The 21,400-nt window shown below is 42.6% G+C and overlaps 1 protein-coding gene and 1 long non-coding RNA gene across 54 annotated transcripts in view; one reads left to right on the top strand and one right to left on the bottom strand.

Moving 5' to 3' along the window:
• The window catches only part of LOC140126346 (protocadherin gamma-C5-like), a 431,655-nt gene extending 416,042 nt beyond the window's left edge, over positions 1–15,613 (top strand). For all 50 annotated transcript variants that reach the window (XM_072145710.1, XM_072145712.1, XM_072145716.1 and 47 more), the window contains exons 3-4: positions 11,939–12,027; positions 14,303–15,613. In XM_072145710.1, the coding sequence (XP_072001811.1) occupies positions 11,939–12,027; positions 14,303–14,517 (304 nt within the window). In that variant the 3' untranslated portion in view covers positions 14,518–15,613. The remainder of the gene's footprint in view (positions 1–11,938; positions 12,028–14,302) is intronic.
• LOC140126348 (uncharacterized) overlaps positions 1–21,400 on the bottom strand; it is a 193,843-nt gene that overhangs the window by 32,037 nt on the left and 140,406 nt on the right. For 2 of the 4 annotated variants that reach the window (XR_011854804.1, XR_011854807.1), the window contains one exon: positions 11,107–11,471. The exons of 1 other annotated variant lie outside the window; for it this stretch is intronic. This is a non-coding gene — a long non-coding RNA (uncharacterized lncRNA). Of the gene's footprint in view, positions 1–11,106; positions 11,472–16,418; positions 17,152–21,400 lie in introns of those variants that run through there. One more of the 4 variants, XR_011854805.1, reaches the window with a different exon arrangement.

Genomic DNA, 21,400 nt, shown 5'->3' with positions numbered 1-21,400 from the left:
AAGGTGCTGCAGTTAAAACTATGTTAGTTGGATCTTGGCATGGAGCTGGCGCTCCGCTGCCAGACGAGCTTTCGCCAATCCAAGCCCCTGTCTCTAGGCTACTCCCCAAACAGCACTTTTGTATAAGATCAAGTGTAGTAGCGTTCTTATAAGTTTAGGATATGCCGGGTGAGGGGAATGTAAACAGATGCGCAAGAAGCGCATGATGCGCATGGAGCTGGCGCTCCGCTGCCAGGCGAGCTTTCGCAAATCCAAGCCCCTGTCTCTAGGCTACTCCCCAAACAGCACTTTTGTATAAGATCAAGTGTAGTAGCGTTCTTATAAGTTTAGGATATGGCGGGTGAGGGGAATGTAAACAGATGCGCAAGAAGCGCTGAAATAATATCCCTAAATGGTAAAAGTTTGCAAGTATATTTTGTGGATTACACAGCAGGGTGGCGACAAAGTTAACAACTTTGATGTGGAATGCCCTGTAATAGCTCTTGGGCGGTGTGCCTTTTATCGCCTAGGCTCAGCAGTTTCAGCACCGCCTGCTGTCGCTTAGCGACGGCACTGCTGCTGTGCCTAGAGCTACCGACTGATGGCGCCATGCCCACGGATGGTAATTCGGAGGAGGAGGAGGTGGAGGAGGGGTGGGAGGAGGTATAGTAGGCCTTTGAGACCTGGACCGAGGTAGGCCCCGCAATTCTCTGCGTCGGCAGTATATGACCAGCCCCAGGGTCAGACTCGGTCCCAGCCTGCACCAAGTTAAGTGTAGTAGCGTTCTTATAAGTTTGGGATATGGCGGGTTAGGGGAATGTAAACAGATGCGCAAGAAGCGCATGATGCGCATGGAGCTGGCGTTCCGCTGCCAGGCGAGCTTTCGCCAATCCAAGCCCCTGTCTCTAGGCTACTCCCCAAACAGCACTTCTAAGAACCTTTTGTATAAGATCAAGTGTAGTAGCGTTCTTATAAGTTTAGGATATGCCGGGTGAGGGGAATGTAAACAGATGCGCAAGAAGCGCTGAAATAATATCCCTAAATGGTAAAAGTTTGCCAGTATATTTTGTGGATAACACAGCAGGGTGGCGACAAAGTTAACAACTTTGATGTGGAATCCATGAAAACAACCCAAATTTCTGCCTGACACACCTCGTTTGATAAAGGGACGATGTATGGAGGCAGCTATATGGACGACTTTTGGAGGTAGCAATGGAGACAACGTGTGGAGGCTGCTATGGAGACAATTTAATTTGGATAGTGCCTGTATGTGGCAGTCCCAAACATTTTTCAAACCAGAGGAGCAGGTAGGTGGCCCTCCAGTAAAATGGAATAGATTGAGTGCCTGTATGTGGCAGTCCCAAAAATTCTTCAAACCAGAGGAGCAGGTAGGTGGCCCTCCAGTAAAATGGAATAGATTGAGTGCCTGTATGTGGCAGTCCCAAAAATTGTTCAAACCAGAGGAGCAGGTAGGTGGCCCTCCAGTAAAATGGAATAGATTGAGTGCCTGTATGTGGCAGTCCCAAAAATTCTTCAAACCAGAGGAGCAGGTAGGTGGCCCTCCAGTAAAATGGAATAGATTGAGTGCCTGTATGTGGCAGTCCCAAAAATTCTTCAAACCAGAGGAGCAGGTAGGTGGCCCTCCAGTAAAATGGAATAGATTGAGTGCCTGTATGTGGCAGTCCCAAAAATTGTTCAAACCAGAGGACCGGGTAGGTGGCCCTCCAGAAAAATGGAATAGATTGAGTGCCTGTATGTGGCACTCACAAAAATTGTTTCAAACAGAGGACCGGGTAGGTGGCCCTCCAGAAAAATTAAATGCATGAAGTATAGCAAGAGCCAGTGGGCCCTGTCAAAAAATAGCCATTTTCCTCTGCTTTACTGTACAAAGAGGAGGAGAAGGAGGAAAATGAGGAGGAGGAGGAGGAGTGGATCAATTATTCAGGTTGAGCTTCCTTCACCTGGTGGAGATTGGAAATTCTGAGAAATCCAGCCTTTATTCATTTTAATAAGCGTCAGCCTGTCAGCGCTGTCAGTCGACAGGCGTGTACGCTTATCGGTGATGATGCCACCAGCTGCACTGAAAACCCGCTCGGACAAGACGCTAGCGGCAGGGCAGGCAAGAACCTCCAAGGCGTACAGCGCCAGTTCGTGCCACATGTCCAGCTTTGAAACCCAGTAGTTGTAGGGAGCTGTGTGATCATTTAGGACGATGGTATGGTCAGCTACGTACTCCCTCACCATCTTTCTGTAAAGATCAGCCCTACTCTGCCGAGACTGGGGACAGGTGACAGTGTCTTGCTGGGGTGACATAAAGCTGGCAAAAGCCTTGTAAAGCGTACCCTTGCCAGTGCTGGACAAGCTGCCTGCTCGCCTACTCTCCCTCGCTACTTGTCCCGCAGAACTACGCACTCTGCCGCTAGCGCTGTCAGAAGGGAAATACTGTTTCAGCTTGTGCACCAGGGCCTGCTGGTATTCATGCATTCTCACACTCCTTTCCTCTGCAGGGATGAGAGTGGCAAGATTTTGCTTGTACCGTGGGTCCAGGAGAGTGAACACCCAGTAATCGGTGCTGGAATAAATTCTTTGAACGCGAGGGTCACGGGATAGGCAGCCTAGCATGAAATCTGCCATATGCGCCAGAGTACCAACGCGTAAGAATTCACTCCCCTCACTGGCCTGACTGTCCATTTCCTCCTCCTCCAACTCCTCTTCTTCTGCCCATACACGCTGAACAGTGAAGGACTCAACAATGGTCCCCTCTTGTGTCTCGCCAACATTCTCCTCCTCTTCCTCCTCATCCTCCTCCACCTCCACCTCCTCCGATATGCGCTGAGAAACAGACCTCAGGGTGCTTTGGCTATCAACAAGGGAATATTCTTCCCCCGTCTCTTGTGACGAGCGCAAAGCTTCCGACTTCATGCTGACCAGAGAGTTTTTCAACAGGCCAAGCAGCGGGATGGTGAGGCTGATGATGGCGGCATCGCCACTGACCATCTGTGTTGACTCCTCAAAGTTACTCAGCACCTGACAGATATCAGACATCCACGTCCACTCCTCATTGTAGACTTGAGGAAGCTGACTGACCTGACTACCAGTTCTGGTGGAAGTTGACATCTGGCAGTCCACAATCGCTCTGCGCTGCTGGTAAACTCTGGATAACATGGTCAGTGTTGAATTCCACCTCGTGGGCACGTCGCACAACAGTCGGTGAGCGGGCAGTTGGAGGCGGCGCTGCGCTGCCCTGAGAGTGGCAGCATCTGGGCTGGACTTCCTGAAATGCGCACAGATGCGGCGCACCTTCGTAAACAAATCAGACAGATTGGGGTATGTCTTGAGGAAACGCTGCACTATCAGATTTAACACATGGGCCAGGCATGGCACATGTGTCAGTCTGCCGAGTTGCAGAGCCGCCACCAGGTTACGGCCGTTGTCACACACAACCATTCCCGGCTTGAGGTTCAGCGGTGCCAGCCACAGATCAGTCTGCGCCGTGATGCCCTGTAATAGCTCTTGGGCGGTGTGCCTTTTGTCGCCTAGGCTCAGCAGTTTGAGCACCGCCTGCTGTCGCTTAGCGACGGCACTGCTGCTGTGCCTAGAGCTACCGACTGATGGCGCCGTGCCCACGGATGGTAGTTCGGAGGAGGAGGTGGAGGAGGGGTGGGAGGAGGAGGAGGCATAGTAGGCCTGAAACACCTGGACCGAGGTAGGCCCCGCAATCCTCGGCGTCGGCAGTATATGAGCAGCCCCAGGGTCAGTCTCGGTCCCAGCCTCCACCAAGTTAACCCAATGTGCCGTCAGCGATATATAGTGGCCCTGCCCGGCAGCACTCGTCCACGTGTCCGTGGTCAGGTGGACCTTGTCAGAAACGGCGTTGGTCAGGGCACGGATGATGTTGTCTGACACGTGCTGGTGCAGGGCTGGGACGGCACATCGGGAAAAGTAGTGGCGGCTGGGGACCGAATACCGAGGGGCGGCCGCCGCCATGAGGTTGCGAAAGGCCTCGGTCTCTACTAGCCTATAGGGCAGCATCTCCAGGCTAAGCAATCTGGAGATGTGCACATTAAGGGCTTGGGCGTGCGGGTGGGTTGCACTATATTTGCGTTTCCGCTCCAGCGTCTGGGGTATGGAGAGCTGAACGCTGGTGGATGCTGTGGAGGATCGTGGAGGCGACGATGGGGTTTTTGGGCCAGGGTCCTGGGCAGGGGGCTGACTAGCAGCTGACACAGGGGAAGGAGCAGTGGTGTGCACGGCCGGAGGTGAACGGGCTTGTTGCCACTGAGTGGGGTGCTTAGCATTCATATGCCTGCGCATACTGGTGGTAGTTAAGCTAGTAGTGGTGGAACCCCTGCTGAGCCTGGTTTGGCAAATGTTGCACACCACAGTCCGTCGGTCATCCGGTGTTTCCTTAAAGAACCTCCACACTTCTGAAGATCTAGCCCTCGCCGCAAGAGCCCTCACCACGGGAGCTTCACTAGTTGACAGTGGCGCTGATGCACCAGCTCTGGCCCTGCCTCTCCGTCTGGCCCCACCACTGCCTCTTCCAACCTGTTCAGGTCGAGGACTCTCCTCCGTCTCAGAAGCACTGTGTTCACCCGGCCTCTCAACCCAGCTTGGGTCTGTCACCTCATCATCCTCCGATCCCTCAGTCTGCTCCCCCCTCGGACTTCCTGCCCTGACAACAACTTCCCCACTGTCTGACAACCGTGTCTCCTCATCGTCGGACACCTCTTTACACACTTCCACTACGTCAAGAAGGTCATCATCACCCACAGACTGTGACTGGTGGAAAACCTGGGCATCGGAAAATTGCTCAGCAGCAACCGGACAAGTGGTTTGTGACTGTGGGAAGGGTCCAGAAAACAGTTCCTCAGAGTATGCCGGTTCAAATGGCAAATTTTCCTGGGAGGGGGCAGACTGGGGGGGAGGAGGCTGAGGTGCAGGAGCTGGAGGAGTGGGGATTTCGGTGACATGGGTGGACTGCGTGGAAGACTGACTGGTGGTGGACAAATTGCTCGAAGCATTGTCAGCAATCCACGACATCACCTGTTCGCACTGTTCTGGCCTCAACAGTGCTCTACCACGAGTCCCAGTAACTTCAGACATGAACCTAGGGAGTGTAGCTCTGCGGCGTTCCCCTGCTCCCTCATCAGCAGGTGGTGTCTCACCCCGCCCAGGACCACGGCCTCTGACCCCTGCAGTAGTTGGACGCCCACGTCCCCGCCCTCGTCCTCTACCCCTAGCCCTGGGGTTAAACATTTTTAAAATGAGAGTTATAACTTTTTTTTTTTTTTTACTTTTTTTTGTTTTTTTTGTGTTTTTTTGTGTTTTTTGTTTTTTTTTGTGTTTTTTGTTTTTTTTTGAGTTTTTAGAACCAAACAATCCTATCCTATTGCTATGGCTATTTTCTAGCCAAGTATCAAAGGAAGCACACTACTATGCCAGATGAGATGACACTGAGTTAGTGCCTAATAGAAATCCAACCCCTACTGAATTTTCCCACTTCAGCCTTTGCTATGGATATGTGCGCCACTAAGCGCAGAACACAGCGGTCGCAAGTCTCACTACAAATTGCTCAGAATTGGCAAGTACATGCACTGCAGAAACTAAAGCCACCAGCAGATCAACCAGAAATCAAATATATAGAACGCTACTGTAGGCTTCAAGAAGCTGTTTGTATTCTCCTATGGCTATTTTCTAGCCAAGTATCAAAGGAAGCACACTACTATGCCAGATGAGATGACACTGAGTTAGTGCCTAATAGAAATCCAACCCCTACTGAATTTTCCCACTTCAGCCTTTGCTATGGATATGTGCGCCACTAAGCGCAGAACACAGCGGTCGCAAGTCTCACTACAAATTGCTCAGAATTGGCAAGTACATGCACTGCAGAAACTAAAGCCACCAGCAGATCAACCAGAAATCAAATATATAGAACGCTACTGTAGGCTTCAAGAAGCTGTTTGTATTCTCCTATGGCTATTTTCTAGCCAAGTATCAAAGGAAGCACACTACTATGCCAGATGAGATGACACTGAGTTATTGCCTAATAGAAATCCAACCCCTACTGAATTTTGCCACTTCAGCCTTTGCTATGGATATGTGTGCCACTAAGCGCAGAACACAGCGGTCGCAAGTCTCACTACAAATTGCTCAGAATTGGCAAGTACATGCACTGCAGAAACTAAAGCCACCAGCAGATCAACCAGAAATCAAATATATAGAACGCTACTGTAGGCTTCAAGAAGCTGTTTGTATTCTCCTATGGCTATTTTCTAGCCAAGTATCAAAGGAAGCACACTACTATGCCAGATGAGATGACACTGAGTTATTGCCTAATAGAAATCCAACCCCTACTGAATTTTGCCACTTCAGCCTTTGCTATGGATATGTGCGCCACTAAGCGCAGAACACAGCGGTCGCAAGTCTCACTACAAATTGCTCAGAATTGGCAAGTACATGCACTGCAGAAACTAAAGCCACCAGCAGATCAACCAGAAATCAAATATATAGAACGCTACTGTAGGCTTCAAGAAGCTGTTTGTATTCTCCTATGGCTATTTTCTAGCCAAGTATCAAAGGAAGCACACTACTATGCCAGATGAGATGACACTGAGTTAGTGCCTAATAGAAATCCAACCCCTACTGAATTTTCCCACTTCAGCCTTTGCTATGGATATGTGCGCCACTAAGCGCAGAACACAGCGGTCGCAAGTCTCACTACAAATTGCTCAGAATTGGCAAGTACATGCACTGCAGAAACTAAAGCCACCAGCAGATCAACCAGAAATCAAATATATAGAACGCTACTGTAGGCTTCAAGAAGCTGTTTGTATTCTCCTATGGCTATTTTCTAGCCAAGTATCAAAGGAAGCACACTACTATGCCAGATGAGATGACACTGAGTTATTGCCTAATAGAAATCCAACCCCTACTGAATTTTGCCACTTCAGCCTTTGCTATGGATATGTGCGCCACTAAGCGCAGAACACAGCGGTCGCAAGTCTCACTACAAATTGCTCAGAATTGGCAAGTACATGCACTGCAGAAACTAAAGCCACCAGCAGATCAACCAGAAATCAAATATATAGAACGCTACTGTAGGCTTCAAGAAGCTGTTTGTATTCTCCTATGGCTATTTTCTAGCCAAGTATCAAAGGAAGCACACTACTATGCCAGATGAGATGACACTGAGTTAGTGCCTAATAGAAATCCAACCCCTACTGAATTTTCCCACTTCAGCCTTTGCTATGGATATGTGCGCCACTAAGCGCAGAACACAGCGGTCGCAAGTCTCACTACAAATTGCTCAGAATTGGCAAGTACATGCACTGCAGAAACTAAAGCCACCAGCAGATCAACCAGAAATCAAATATATAGAACGCTACTGTAGGCTTCAAGAAGCTGTTTGTATTCTCCTATGGCTATTTTCTAGCCAAGTATCAAAGGAAGCACACTACTATGCCAGATGAGATGACACTGAGTTATTGCCTAATAGAAATCCAACCCCTACTGAATTTTGCCACTTCAGCCTTTGCTATGGATATGTGCGCCACTAAGCGCAGAACACAGCGGTCGCAAGTCTCACTACAAATTGCTCAGAATTGGCAAGTACATGCACTGCAGAAACTAAAGCCACCAGCAGATCAACCAGAAATCAAATATATAGAACGCTACTGTAGGCTTCAAGAAGCTGTTTGTATTCTCCTATGGCTATTTTCTAGCCAAGTATCAAAGGAAGCACACTACTATGCCAGATGAGATGACACTGAGTTAGTGCCTAATAGAAATCCAACCCCTACTGAATTTTCCCACTTCAGCCTTTGCTATGGATATGTGCGCCACTAAGCGCAGAACACAGCGGTCGCAAGTCTCACTACAAATTGCTCAGAATTGGCAAGTACATGCACTGCAGAAACTAAAGCCACCAGCAGATCAACCAGAAATCAAATATATAGAACGCTACTGTAGGCTTCAAGAAGCTGTTTGTATTCTCCTATGGCTATTTTCTAGCCAAGTATCAAAGGAAGCACACTACTATGCCAGATGAGATGACACTGAGTTATTGCCTAATAGAAATCCAACCCCTACTGAATTTTGCCACTTCAGCCTTTGCTATGGATATGTGCGCCACTAAGCGCAGAACACAGCGGTCGCAAGTCTCACTACAAATTGCTCAGAATTGGCAAGTACATGCACTGCAGAAACTAAAGCCACCAGCAGATCAACCAGAAATCAAATATATAGAACGCTACTGTAGGCTTCAAGAAGCTGTTTGTATTCTCCTATGGCTATTTTCTAGCCAAGTATCAAAGGAAGCACACTACTATGCCAGATGAGATGACACTGAGTTAGTGCCTAATAGAAATCCAACCCCTACTGAATTTTCCCACTTCAGCCTTTGCTATGGATATGTGCGCCACTAAGCGCAGAACACAGCGGTCGCAAGTCTCACTACAAATTGCTCAGAATTGGCAAGTACATGCACTGCAGAAACTAAAGCCACCAGCAGATCAACCAGAAATCAAATATATAGAACGCTACTGTAGGCTTCAAGAAGCTGTTTGTATTCTCCTATGGCTATTTTCTAGCCAAGTATCAAAGGAAGCACACTACTATGCCAGATGAGATGACACTGAGTTATTGCCTAATAGAAATCCAACCCCTACTGAATTTTGCCACTTCAGCCTTTGCTATGGATATGTGCGCCACTAAGCGCAGAACACAGCGGTCGCAAGTCTCACTACAAATTGCTCAGAATTGGCAAGTACATGCACTGCAGAAACTAAAGCCACCAGCAGATCAACCAGAAATCAAATATATAGAACGCTACTGTAGGCTTCAAGAAGCTGTTTGTATTCTCCTATGGCTATTTTCTAGCCAAGTATCAAAGGAAGCACACTACTATGCCAGATGAGATGACACTGAGTTAGTGCCTAATAGAAATCCAACCCCTACTGAATTTTCCCACTTCAGCCTTTGCTATGGATATGTGCGCCACTAAGCGCAGAACACAGCGGTCGCAAGTCTCACTACAAATTGCTCAGAATTGGCAAGTACATGCACTGCAGAAACTAAAGCCACCAGCAGATCAACCAGAAATCAAATATATAGAACGCTACTGTAGGCTTCAAGAAGCTGTTTGTATTCTCCTATGGCTATTTTCTAGCCAAGTATCAAAGGAAGCACACTACTATGCCAGATGAGATGACACTGAGTTATTGCCTAATAGAAATCCAACCCCTACTGAATTTTCCCACTTCGGTCTTTGCTATGGATATGTGTGCCACTAAGAGCTAAACACAACGGTAGCAAGTCCCCCTGCTAATTCCTCACAAAATGGTAAAAGATGCAAATTAAAATAAAAAAAGTAGAACGTTATTGTAGCCCTAAGAAGGGCTGTTGGGTTCTTTGAGAATCACTCCTGCCTAACAGTAAGCTAATAGAACACCCTAACGCTTTCCCTGACCAGCAGCAGCTCTCTCCCTAGCGGCATCCAGAGACAGAATGATCCGAGCAGCGCGGCCAGCGGCTAGTCTATCCCAGGGTCACCTGATCTGGCCAGCCAACCACTGCTATCGACGTGTAAGGGTACCACGTCATGCTGGGTGGAGTGCAGAGTCTCCTGGCTTGTGATTGGCTCTGTTTCTGGCCGCCAAAAAGCAAAACGGCGGGAGCTGCCATTTTCTCGAGCGGGCGAAGTATTCGTCCGAGTAACGAGCAGTTTCGAGTACCCTAATGCTCGACCGAGCATCAAGCTCGGACGAGCATGTTCGCTCATCTCTAGACCCTACATCTTTTCCCTTTTGTCTTAGGACCCACATTTTTCAGTCATTCATTATTTATCAGTTAAAATGAGATCAATAGCCTGTATTTTGCTAAATGGTATGTATATACCTTTATATATAGGAGCGTTTTTACACATTTCTCTATAAGAGTTGCTTTATTTCTTTGAACCATTAATCCCTTATTTATAGACTCAACAGTTATCATTTTCAGAATTAAAATTTTTTTATGTACAGTAAAAAAAGTGGTCTTCTAACAAGGGAAAGTAAATTGAATTACCTCAGACTGGGTCGTTTTTTATTTAATTTCTTTTGAAAAAAAAAAAAAAAAAAAAAAAAAAAGCAGCACTTATCTGATTGATCTCCCACTACTCCATTTCTAAATTTTATGGGCTCTCTGTTGCTTAGGTATCGGCGCTCACCAATTTCCGTGAGTTCCATAGAGATTAATGGAGCAGAGCAGTCATGGGCGGCCGCCTGCTCCATTTGTCTGTTCTCTCGATCTCTGGGGGTCTCAGCACTGAAACCCCCACTGATCAGCAAGTCCTATCCCGTGGGTAGGGCCTAACTTTAGTTTGTTGAAAAACCCCTTTAATGGGGTAGATATAGTAGTTTGTATCGGCTGATATCATTGCCAGATGCGCACAGCACTTTGCCCCAAATGATATATCGTAATAATAGCTAAAACATAGCACCTTTTACAGCCAATGTGACCCCTGTGAAATCCAGGCAGAAAGTAAACGCGTAGGGTCATGATTTTTTGGGGCTCATTGGACTTGGCAATCAGATTAGTATTAGTGTTAGATTAGCATAAGCCTGGATGCACGAAATATACTAGGAAGAACCAGCCATAGTGTAAGGGCCAGCCTAGCACATAGGACGTAAGGGTGCAGGCAGGAATCTAGAGGAACTAGGACACAGGACGGCTGAGAGGGAGCAGGAGGTTAGTGACATTGCTGTCCGAGGACTGAATCATACTATCACTCAGGGACACTAGAGACGCTAAATTAGGGAGTGTATGTCAGTCTACAATGAATATAGATACGTCCCCTTGTCTAGTGGACACGTAAACTGGATGAACAGTGATATAATGCTAGAGTGATACATCAGAGTCCTCCTGCACATCAGGTTTCCGATAACGCTAGCAGTGTAACACTGCTGCGTCTATTTTAGCACTAGGAGCTGCTTACTTTCCTAGTGACGTTTTTAGAGGTGACAGGTCCTTTTTAAGTATGGTTTCGTCTGGAGTTTTTATGCGCCAATTAAAGTCACAAATTTTGGACATTTGGCACATCTGGAATAGAAAGACACTAAGTGCTAAAGACACTACAGATAGCACTGATGAATAAATGTGCAAATACTTTATTGAGTGCTATACATACAAGATTGTCAAGTTCCCACAAAGGGGTAAAAAAGACGTCAGTTTAAAACAGGACCAACAAACAGAGAAAAACAGTACACACAGAATCAGGTGTGATAATATACAACGGTAATCCCTAGCACACCCACAAGATAAAATACACAAGCGGGAGATTACACCCATACTGGCATAAATTCTGCAGCAGTAAAGCCCATGGTAGGGTAAAATACCAGCAAGTGTCAATAGGGAAAACGAAAGAGGGAATCACCAGTAAAACATACAGACCCTGAACGTGTACACAACCCCGACACGTGTTTCGCACGATGGGCTTCTTCTGGGGGAGTCATCTGGAATAGAAGATAAATGTGTCTTACTGACATTAAACAAATGTCCGGAGGACTTTAGTGCACCTTTCAGAAAGCCCCCAAAAATTGCAATGTGCCAAAAAAGTCTCAAAAAAGAGGAAGTAAAATGAAGATAAATAACGCCCTTGGAGTCACATTCCAAATTGGAACATTCTAGGTTCACCAGTTTTGCTTTTTTTCCCTGCCCAGTTTATTTAAAATCAGTAATTTAAATTGACTTTTATTGTTTATTTTAAAAACATCTTAATACACATAATGCACATGTTTTGCTGACAAATACTAAACAGCTTCCAAAATGAACCCCCTGTTTCAGTTTGCTTCATAGTAACTAAAGAACAGATGTTTCTTTTGTTGTGCAATCTTCTAAATTACAGGTTGTTTGTTGTGCTTTGCTTTTATTACCTCTAATATATAATAGTCATCATGTCGTGTCATTGTGGTCTCTTTAGAGCACAGCCCACAGAGGAAGCTGGAGTGTGGCCAAACAACCAGTTCGAAACCGAGAGACTTCAGGCGATGATTCTGGCATCTGCTAATGGTCAGTCTTCTTCATTGGTGGTGTATTTAATCAATGCTGACTCCGTGATATGTCATTGTAGATTATGTCATCATATTTTATTGTTATTAATAGGTTGTTTCTCAGTATCCGCATCTCTCAACACATCATTAATATAAAACATCTTCTAAACACAAAGCTTAGTGAGAGGAACGGAATGAAAGCCATTTCTTGAGGGTAAAAATGATATCAAGGGGCGGAAAATAGGAGGTGAAACATTCACTGTAATTTCTATGTTATGTTTTACAATGTTTATGTAGTGTGTAAAAATAGTTCCCCGACTGCTCTATTAATTACTCTTAAAGGCTACTTTTGGGTAGTGTGCCCCTTGGCAAGATAGTTGGCTATATAAGACACAGGCACATATATTTTACCCAGTTCCCAGAAGGCATATTAGAATGTGAGACACCGAATGGTCACATCTAGGCTGCTGTGGCCTACAACAAAAATGTATTATGTATCCCTGAAACACAGTATAAAGACAGAAGAAATATTAGTGGAAGTGTTTGCTGTAGTTACAAATCAGGAATAAAATCTGTAATAAAACCCAGGAACAGACTGATTCTGCATAGTGTGACAGCACTGCTTACATTGGATGGTAAAATTGCCATCTGTTAGTTGGCACTGAGAGTGAAGATGTTTTTCTCATTGACAAGATTATTCCCAGAATTTGCCAAGTGATTGTACAAGTAGCATAAAATGTATATTATAAGCTTCAAAAACCTATACTATTGTTAAATATTTAGGTTCTCAAATGTAACTAAGATCATAAGAATGTGCCCCATAATTAGGTTTCACTTTAGTCTGGTTTAGATTTAGTTTTATAAAGAGTGCATGTACCCTATAGGTAGGGAAAGGGCACTATAAGAGAGGGGGCTAAACCTATAGCGGTACCTTACATACATATTTATAATGGTTAGCGAGAATTTTTGCATTGGAGCCATACTGCTATCATACAATGGCTGTAGAGTCAGTCCTAGAGGGTTAAAAAAGAGGCAGAAATAAAACACAACGCCCTTTAGACCTAGAGGCCAAAAACTGGCATCATAATAGGGAATGATTTTGATTACTGCAGTGAACCCCCTATGTATATATCACTATATTATATAGGAGAGTCAGGATCCATTACAACTATTCTACATTTCTCATCTAATATGAAAATAAAATAACCTTGACATCTCTAGTCTTAAAAATCTTGAACCTTGAGCAGATTTCATTTAAAATGATGGTACGGTTTTTAGTACATACTTGTAGCATTTATGGTCATGTCTGGTTTCAGCAAAACATTCAAAATTCCAGGACTCTGATTCCTCCATTGAGGTCATGATCCAGAATCAGGTTAATAGGGATAAACATTGTATGAATAAAGACTGGGGGCTGCAATAGAAGAAGCAATGCAGGGGCTGCGATCTCAACCGGGCCTAAGAGGTTTAGGGGGCCCATAAGGTGTCAGTTTTCAATATGAGAAGACTAGGATTATAAACCATACATTATAGTCAGGGGGCCTGGCACAGACTTTGCACCGGGCCCATCAGCTAAGACACACCATAGATACTGTTTGTTAAAGAAACAAAACTGCTTTTACAATCACCTTCATATGTAGTAGAGCTAACTAGTATGTTATTTAACTAACTATTTTACGTGTAATGACAATTCACCAAGCATTTTAGTCATTACTATAGATGACCTATCCTGAAAATAGACAATCACTAGTTGATTCTGGTGGGTGAACACCCAACCTCATGCTGATCAGCTGTTTGGTGATGCAAAAACGGAGCCCACCGAGCTATAAAAAGGAGGCTCTATCCCTCTGTAGTGCAGAAGTTGTAACTATAGCCGTGGCTCCAAGTTTTATTAGGAGTTGGGAAACACAGTGAGAAATAATTTTGGCACTTTGTTATACTGAATAGCTGATCAGTAAGGTTGTCCGACCCCAATTATCTACATCAATAGCAATTCTAGGAAGCCCCCTTAAAATTAATATTGTTCTATGGACAACCCATATACAACATGTATTCAGAAATGGATAGACACAAATCCTCCTTTCAAATCTAAGAGAACGAAGGTGCCATTGAAATAGGCAGTGGAAAAAAAATCCCCTAAAAAAAACAACGTACCTTCATACCTACATATTAATTCTGATGTAATCTTTTTCCTAAAAGCTGCCATTCATGTGAACAAATATTCTGCACAAAATAAATGGAAAAAAGTGATGTAATAGAAAATTTACACTTATACTTTTGATTCTATCCTGCAGAGGCTGCTGAGGGAACTTCAGGCCTCGGAGGAGGAACAGGCACCATGGGCCTCAGTGCTCGCTACGGACCGCAGTTCACCCTGCAGCATGTTCCTGACTACAGACAGAACGTCTACATACCAGGAAGCACTCTAACACCAACTAACGCTGGAGGAAAACGTGATGGAAAAGGCGGAGGCAACAAGAAGAAATCTGGCAAGAAGGACAAGAAGTAATCGACTTCATTAAAGAATTTGCTTACACCAACAGGGCAGAATTTTTTGAACACTTCCCAATGTAAAAAAAAAATTAGGGTGAAGTTGAATGTCATCTTGGACACGTAAGAAAATCAATGGCTAAAATGTGTCATTATTAGAGCTGGATGCAGGGATGTCCCCTAAAGCGGTGGATAATTCTGTCTCCAGCTCTGATAATGAGAATTATTCTAGGCCTCGGAGACAAGTGCCCTGTCAATATTAACAAAAATTTTGTATCAGTGCAAGATAATTTCATGATGATATGCACTCTTTTTACAAGCTGTTTCGATTTGATTTGCTTCCACACAGACACCTTGTGGAACTTCTTCCATTGTATATAATTCCAGCAAAGTAGTTATTTATAATTTATAAACATTCAGGTATTCCAGGGCAAATTTTGGCTTTTTACCCATTTCTATTTTGCTTGACTAACTATCGGCAGTAATCTATAAGTAAGAGAACTGAATGACATCAAAACTTGGGTAAGCAGAAACAAGTGACCTGAATTAAGCAAAAAATTGAGTCTAAAAACTGGATAGTAATTACATAAACCCAATGGAGGCAGCCATATTGTGGGCTCAACACTATTCATGAGAATATGACTGGGGAATGTACGAGGAGTAAGAATGTACCAAAGTATGGGGCAAAGACTAAATACTACTGATGTTACTTAAAGGGTCAAGTTTTCATGGAGATTGTTTGAGTTCATAAAATAGTGTGGCATAAAAAAATAAAAAAAAATTACACAACTTTTTTTTCCTGAAGTATGTAAAAAAATTCTATATATATGTAGTGATCGTAAAACTACTACTTATAAAGAGTGTCATTGGTCTTGTGCAGTACTTATTTTAATACTGTACTTATTGATGTTTTTGTTTATTTTCTATGAGAAGACTATGTTGGAGATTTTTGTTTCCCCCAAATATGGATTAAGAACATTCACATAATTTAATGTACATGGAACACTAATGAAAAATCGCGTTTTGTTTCACTCCTCCGGGGTGACAAGATCGACTTCTTACACTTCTGCACAAAAAAAAAAATGCATGTCTAATTTTCACAAAATTGTCTGCAACTCCACCAGACATAGGGAATTTGTTGCATGTAACCAGCATGGGGGTATTTCATTCTTTATATAGAATGGTAAAAGTAAACCTGTCAAGTACAGGCTGAAAAGTCTAGGGTTAAAAACAGTAGATTTACCGGGGGAGGAGATTATGACATATATTTGCCAAGAATATTAAAATTCTAACTTGTACATAAATTACATTTTCCTTAATTTTTTTACCTATGATATAAAGATTATACATTTCTGAGGCTGAAGTCAACCATCATGAAGTAACTACAGTGCTAAACAGTATCTAGAAACAACTCAAAGAAAGGAATGATGGTGACCTAAAAATTTAAAAAAAACTTCAGCATTTGTTTCTCATCGTGTACAGTTAAAAAGGATTATTGGAGGAGAAACCCTATTTTTACAATAAAACACTTGTGTAATATTTTCCTACATTAGGGATAGTGGATATGAGGCCATTCTCTATAACCACCCATGGCCTGGATGTAATCCCCTGCAGAATCCTAATATTTGGTTAAATCAAACCCAAAGTGATTGACAATCTCAATCCCAACTCAAAATCCAATGAATAAGTCTGATTTATACGATAACAAAGACTTTTACAACATGTGAACAATAGTTATTATGAATAATGTGTACCTAAAAGGCTCCAATAACATCGGCCTCGAATGCCAAAAGAACCTATAAGAACTAATGTACTTTGATAAGTCCTAATTTTTGGACCACTGATGACGATCAAGTTTCTCCTCTAAACCAATAGTAATTCAGCAGAAGAGAATTTTTTTTTTTTTTTTTCTGGCTAGGATCTTCATCGCTAAGTCTACTTACATCAACATCGACCTATGTAACTCAGTATAAAGCTAGAATTTTTTGGGAACAAATACAATTATTCATGACCCTCCCCCTAATCTCTTGTAATAGTAATCATTCCCGCTGCTTGTAATACTATTAACTAATGCAGTCATGTGAGTCTTTTAGCGGTAGATACATTTTTGCTCTTTTTACCTTTCTATTGAAGAAACAGAAGGTTATGTCATTGTAGAGATGCTATTGTCGTGTAACAATTCAGTGCTTATCTCATCCCAGTAGCTAACTTGTGGACAGCAGTATTTTAATATTCTCCTATCTTTCTGTGTGGTTTGTGATATCAATGTACATGAGTTGAAATGCATCTGTCCCTTTTAATGTGTCTAATAATGAATTATACCTACATATTATATGAAAATATATATATGCTTATTCCCCTCCCTGTATCCATATAGACCCATGTCACTGTATTACATGCAAGTTTTATACTCTGTTTTTTATATTGCTTTCTTTCTTTGGGAAAAAAAAAATAAATAAAATGTTTTCTTCAACTTGTCGGCGTGTGGGGGTTTTAATTACGCGGCTGCCTCTGCAGCTTGCATTGTATTACACAAAGTAAGGATAAGAAGTCTTATATTCTTAGAGAGATTGCCGTCTGGTTAAGCTTGTTAGAGTTGACCCATATTTCCTTAATTATTTTGCGTCTCCTGCTGATGGCACCGTAGCCGCTTCTAGAGAGAAAAGGGGGGAGAAACATTCTTTTTTGACTATTTTACTTCTTTATTAAAATACCATTCATATCTTGGACTACAATTACCATGAAGACACATGCTGAATGGGTGACTAGATACAAGACAATGGGCAACCATATAACGCAAATGGCAAAATTCAGTGCCACCTGTTGTTATCTTGCAAGACATTGGTTCAGATTTCAAGATTCATAGATCAATAATTATGAATAGATTGTAGACGAAACTGGGAAAAAGGGTCTCCAGGAAGCATAGAGCTTCTTTTTGGCTTTCGTCGTTAAAGGGGCTCACACCGTATATTAAACTAATCCCCCCACTGATGGCGACTAAGTTTGCAATACTGCAGGTCTGACTACTAAGTTCTCCACCGAGTAACTCTGTTTCCATCCATGCCTGCTGCTGTATTAAATTTTAAGGCATTATTAGAGATAGTAAGCACTGTATTTGGCCCCTTGTTCCCAGGCCCATAGAGATAAATAGAGTAGGGGCTCACTTATACACCCACCAACTCACTCAAATAGGGGCACACAGGACCTTTACTTTTTTGACCTATGGATATCACAGCAATTGGAGCATAACCAATCATTTTAGCTCTTAATCTGTATAGGGGACCAGTATTTCATAATTAATATATATGTTACTCCATTCACTATCAGACCATCAGAGTGTGTAAAGTCAGCATCTATGAGCACACAAATGAAGAAGACACACAATTTCATGATCTTAGACCACAGGAACTGACCAAAACTACATATAGCAGTCATAGCATGGACCTCAAGAAGCACCTAGCCTTATTGAAAAGAATATGGGATAGAACAACATTTTGGGCTTGAATGCAATAAAGTAACATAATATGTAAAGTCTGAATTAATAATAATTCCTTTGTTTATATAGCGCACACAGATTACCAAATCAGTCCCTGTCCCCATGGGGCTCACAATCTAATCAACCTACCAGTATGTTTTGGAGTGTGGGAGGAAATGGGAGAACCCGGAGAAAACCCACGCAAACACAGAGAGAACATACACACTCTTTGCAGATGTCGATCTGGATGGGACTTGAACCCAGGACTATTTTTTTGTTATTAGACAAATGCTGTTAATTTTTTTTTTAATAAAGTCATGGTCACGCATGCCTCACCGATCCCATTCTGGAGCTAGCCCATTCCCCTTCCAGTCCTTACTTTCTGATCATTTACAAATCACAAGAAATCCTCTTAACCAATCAGTGGATTGCCATTGTGGATGGCAGCAGAGACTGGCGATAATCCATGAGGTGCAGTTTCTTAAATTATGTTACATTTTCTGATTTTCAACAGATAAGAATAAATCATAGGTATTTGGCATCTAGAAGTTTTAAAAAACAAAGACAGCACTACAAAAGTAGATGAAGAAAGTGAATTTATTCACCTATGGAGTAGCAACATTTCAGCTGTGGCATGTAACCTGTATCTTAATCAAAGTCTTCAAGTGCTGCCCCCATTTCCCATCATACCCTTCCCTGCATGTTCACAGTGACTGGCAGGGGCAGGTGATTTCCAAGATTTTGCAAGCCAGGAAGATTAATCTTAAAAGCCTCAGGGGATATTCGGGTACTTTTTTTTTTTTTATAATTGAACTTTTGTGTTTTTTTGCATGAACATTAGACTCATGTCTGCAATCTGTGATCGTTTTCCAGACAATGGACTAACCAAGCAGCCGGTAAGTGATATAACAGATGATCCTATTTCCTCTACGCGTGAAATACAATAAGGATGAAACATTATCATTCTAAACAATTATCCATCAGGTTATACCTTGAAAGCTCTAGGGATAATAGAGTCTGCATTCAATACAGAAAGCTGAATGAAATATTTATGAAGAAGTCTACCAGAAAACTGTCAACACGATAAATATTTCTGCCCCCCACCTATACATCGAGACTTTCCACGGGTTTCTAACATCTGCTTCCCTCTGTATAGATATATGTATAGATGCTTATAATACTGGTTATTTTATAATGATGACTTTATGTGAATATACCACTATAAATGCAGCCATTTATAATACAACAATACAATAGGCATTGTATACTTGTCCCACCCTTTAACCATTTGAAACTTATCAAAAGGAAATCGTCCATCTTTGCATTTGGAGCAGCCACAAGACTGGAAATGGAGCACCCACACCTCCAGTATCAGATATTACTTATTTTGGGAAATAGCTTTTAAAGGGGTTGTGCCCACTATACTATACTTTACACATGAGGAGTATCCTCCTCTTGGCATTCACATTTCATTTAATTCATCTGCCATGAACATACATTTCTTTAATCAGATGTTATTTTTAAAAAATGCACTTGTGTGAAGATAATTTCCTATAAATGTAGCCATGTTGTACCTTATAAACGTCATCATTGTCCTTGGATACAACCACCTCTGCTGGAGTGATTGTACAAAGAAAAAATAGTTTTTGCATATGAAATGTCCGGGAGTTATTGCTGTCTTCTGGTAGTGGACGCTGAATGCAGGTGGTCAATAATGTATGTCTGGCCACCGCTGCCAGGGTGCAGGGGTGATCGTATCCAAGGAAATGTATTTTTTTTCTAAAGGACAACCTATATGGGAAATTATGTGTACACAGGCAATTTTAATTACATGCAATTGAAGAAATGTATATATATGGCAGATGAATTAAGTGGAATGTAAATGCCCAGATGAGAATACCCCTTTAATTTAAGATTTATAGATATTCAACTCAAAGGATCAGGGGATCAAAATTCCAATGAAGTGCTCTACACTGAATACTTGCTAAATCTTCACTCCACTGACCCACCAGCATTCTAAAGTGCAATTTAAAGGAAATCTACCATTTGTATTTATGCATTGTGAGCCAAACATACTTTGAGCATGCTGTAGCGATACTTAAGCAGAAACCTATCTTGTCTAATCCCTGAACTGAATGGGTTTGCTCAAAAAACAATTAGAATATTCAGGACATTGGGAAAGCTGGGTGCCCTGGCTGCCTTAGATAGACCCAATAATTCCACATACACATTAGCAGCCTGAACTATCCAGACAGGACTAATCAACCTAAGCTGGATGACTCATACACAGCAGCTAGGGTATGGTGCAGCGATTGATTACCTCTAAAGGGACAACACAGTGATGATGTATTCTTGGCTTATGCTGGGCAGGACAAGGCTGGAGCAGTGCATAACTAGCGTTAGCAGAAGCGCCTGGGCAGTCACAGGAGCGACAGAGCCTCATTGTCATAATTTTATTTATTTTTTTATCAAAATCACTCAGTTCAGGGATTAAATAAGATATGTTTCTGCATCAGTGTACCTACAGCATTCTCAAGGTATGTTTGGTTCATAATGCATAAAACAAATTTTTCCTTTAAGAGATTTCCTTTAAAGATCCTTTTTACACTCTTAATATTGCAGGAGTGGAAATTGATGTGTTTTTCACTCTGAAATAAGTATGCTAAGGATTTCAAATTGCCACGAATTTGTACATTTCCATGTGTGATATGATAAGGGAGCAGCATTCCCAAGGTTTGTTCTTAAGTTGAATTTGTATGTAGGTTGGAACAGGTATATTTTGTAAGTGCATGCCCAAACCTGCCCCAATTGGGTCATGTCTGAATATGATCTAATACATCAATCACATATTTTGTTAAATATGTATCCCTATTTTTAAATTTAATATTGCATCAATACATTTCTTTACATACTGTGAATCCAGTGAACTGATGTCTCTGAGCTCTTGACCCACAACATTAGAATTCACAAACCCAGATACAGAATATTCACTTGCATGGACTGTAAACAAACGCAGGGCCATCATTGAGTGAAGGCTAGGTTGCATTTTGCTCAGGGTGTTTGTTTATTGCAAACTGGTATTTAGTACCATGTTAAAATAAACAATATCCTTAGACATGTAGAATTCCTTTAAGGCAAAGTGTTATAATAATCCTGAATATTTGTTCTCACGGCAAATCCATCAGCTAATTTGCAGTATAGCACATTTAGCATCAAGGGAGCTGTGCGGCTCAGAGCTGAGAACACGCTGCCAAAAAAAGGGGGGAGGTGAGAATAGAAAAAGCTGCAGAGAGCAAGCGGGAAGATAATGGCATGTACAGACATAGTCATGCCGAAGAGATTTTAACAAGAAACAGACAGAAGGTTGAAAAGCAAAGTAATCAACAATGGAAACAAGGACAAGATCTATCTAATCCTATTGGTAGAA

The sequence above is a fragment of the Engystomops pustulosus genome, chromosome 4, assembly GCF_040894005.1.
Source record: "Engystomops pustulosus chromosome 4, aEngPut4.maternal, whole genome shotgun sequence".
In the NCBI taxonomy this organism is placed as follows: domain Eukaryota; kingdom Metazoa; phylum Chordata; class Amphibia; order Anura; family Leptodactylidae; genus Engystomops; species Engystomops pustulosus.
Note: the sequence above shows the minus strand (reverse complement) of the source record. Positions and strands in the feature narration are given on the sequence as shown.